At 57.1% G+C, this 2004-nt stretch overlaps 1 protein-coding gene across 1 annotated transcript; it reads left to right on the top strand.

Annotated features, from left to right (window-relative positions):
* Positions 1-373: 373 nt before the first annotated feature.
* On the top strand, positions 374-1804 carry LOC124670939 (anthocyanin 3'-O-beta-glucosyltransferase-like). Its single transcript, XM_047207395.1, has one exon. It carries the CDS (start codon positions 374-376, stop codon positions 1802-1804), a length of 1431 nt encoding a protein of 476 aa, XP_047063351.1.
* The last annotated feature ends 200 nt before the right edge of the window (positions 1805-2004 follow it).

The following is a 2004-nucleotide window of genomic DNA, read 5'->3' as shown; positions in this document are numbered from 1 at the left end:
TGTGAAAAAAAATATGGTTAGATTCATATTCAAAAGATCTTTGCAATGATATAACTTTTTTCACATATAATTTATATTTTCTTGACCAAATTTATGGTTAAACTTTTTTCTTAAAATACGTGTTGGCCTAATGAATCGGTATGGAGGGAGTATGTATATATATATATATCTCAAGTTCTCAACATTGATTTCACATATCGAAAATTAACTATAGGCATACTCCATGGCAACTAAAAGGGGTATAAAAAATGATCCAGACAGATGGGAACAATAATTTTGTCGCCTATATAAACTCCCAACATAGAGTTCAATTCTGCACAACCCGACCTCCCAAAACCATCTACAGCAAAGTGCACTACAACACCACCCAGCCATGGCCACCACCAACTACACTAACGGCTGCGCTGCACCGAACAATGCCGCGAACGGCGCCAGCAACCATGTGGTCTTGTTCCCGTTCATGGCGAAGTTCCACACCCTCCCACTGCTTGACTTTGCCACGGCGCTCTCCATGCACCAAAAGAGCCTCCGCGTCACCGTGGTCGTCACGCCGGCCAACGTCGCCTTCGCCCGCAGCCGCCTCCCCGCGTCGGTACACCTAGCCGTTCTGCCGTTCCCCTCGCTGCCGCCTCTGCCGGCCGGCGTCGAGTCCACGGACGCACTGCCCAGCCCGGCCCTCTACCCGGCGTTCCTGAAGGCGACAACGCTCCTCCGTGAGCCTTTGGCCGAGTTCATGGCGTCGCTCCCGTCCCCGCCGCTCGTGCTGGTGTCCGACTTCTTTCTCGGATTCACGCAGCGTGTTGCGGCTGACGCCGGCGTCCGCCGCATCGTGTTCCACGGCATGTCTTGCTTCTCCCTGGCCGTGTGCAAATCTCTGATGCTGAGCCCGCCGCCCAGCCACGAGCACGGCGCCAGCTTCCACGTGGCCCGTATGCCGGAACACGTGAGGGTCACGATGGCGGATGTCCCGGACACTATAGCGAACATCGCCAACCCCGAGCACCCGGTGACCCGCTTCATGATCGACAACATCGGAGATTCGGACGAGCGTAGCTGGGGCGTCCTTGTCAATAGCTTCGGCATGGTGGACGAGGACTACGTGGCGCCCCTCATGTCGTTCTACCGGCCGGAAGTCCGTGCCTGGCTGGTCGGTCCGCTTTTTCTCGCCGCCGGCGACATGCCGGAGCACGAGGAGAATGTTGACCCCGAGGGCTGCCTCCCCTGGCTTGACGAGAGGGCAGAGCGGTCGGAATCGGTGATCTACGTGTCGTTCGGCACGCAGGCCTACGTCCCCGACAAGCAGCTCGACGAGCTGGCGCACGGGCTAGTGCAGTCCGGCCACCCCTTCCTCTGGGCAGTCCGATCCGGCACGTGGTCGCCGCCGGTCGACGTGGGGCCCCAGGGACGGATCATTCGTGGAGGCATCATCCCCCAGAGAAGCGTGCTCTCTCACCGTGCGCTGGGAGGGTTCTTGAGCCACTGTGGGTGGAGCTCGGTGATGGAGAGCCTCGCGGCAGGGAAGCCTGTGCTGGCGTGGCCGCTGATGGCCGAGCAGCACCTCAACGCGAAGCATGTCACCGACATAATCGGCGCTGGTGTCAGGATCAGCGCCGGGGGCGCGGTCGTCGACAGGACGGAGGTGGAGGAGAAGGTGAGGAGGCTGATGGACGCCGGCGAGGAAGGGCAGAAGATGCGGGAGAGGGCCACCTGGGCGCGGCAGGAGGCGAAGGCAGCGGTGAGCGGCGGTGGCACGTCGCACGAGGCACTGATGAAGCTGGTGGAAGAGCTGCAGCGAACAGGATAAGTTCAGCTCCAGTGGATGCATGCAGACGTGGGGGCAGTAAAATCTGTTGTATGGTATGCGGCTATGCCCAGTGTTTCTTCATTTCAATATCGATCTCTTGTTTTTTCTTTTTGGAAAAGAATATCGATCTCTTGTTGAGAGAAAGCATCGTTTAATTTCATTGTTTGCCCAGTCGTGTTGTTGGATTTTTCTTTTATTTT

The sequence above is a fragment of the Lolium rigidum genome, chromosome 7, assembly GCF_022539505.1.
Source record: "Lolium rigidum isolate FL_2022 chromosome 7, APGP_CSIRO_Lrig_0.1, whole genome shotgun sequence".
Taxonomy (NCBI): domain Eukaryota; kingdom Viridiplantae; phylum Streptophyta; class Magnoliopsida; order Poales; family Poaceae; genus Lolium; species Lolium rigidum.
Note: the sequence above shows the minus strand (reverse complement) of the source record. Positions and strands in the feature narration are given on the sequence as shown.

Excerpts from the sequence above, each read along its gene's own strand:
- LOC124670939 (XM_047207395.1), top strand. The coding sequence starts at position 374 with ATGGCCACCACCAACTACACTAACGGCTGCGCTGCACCGAACAATGCC.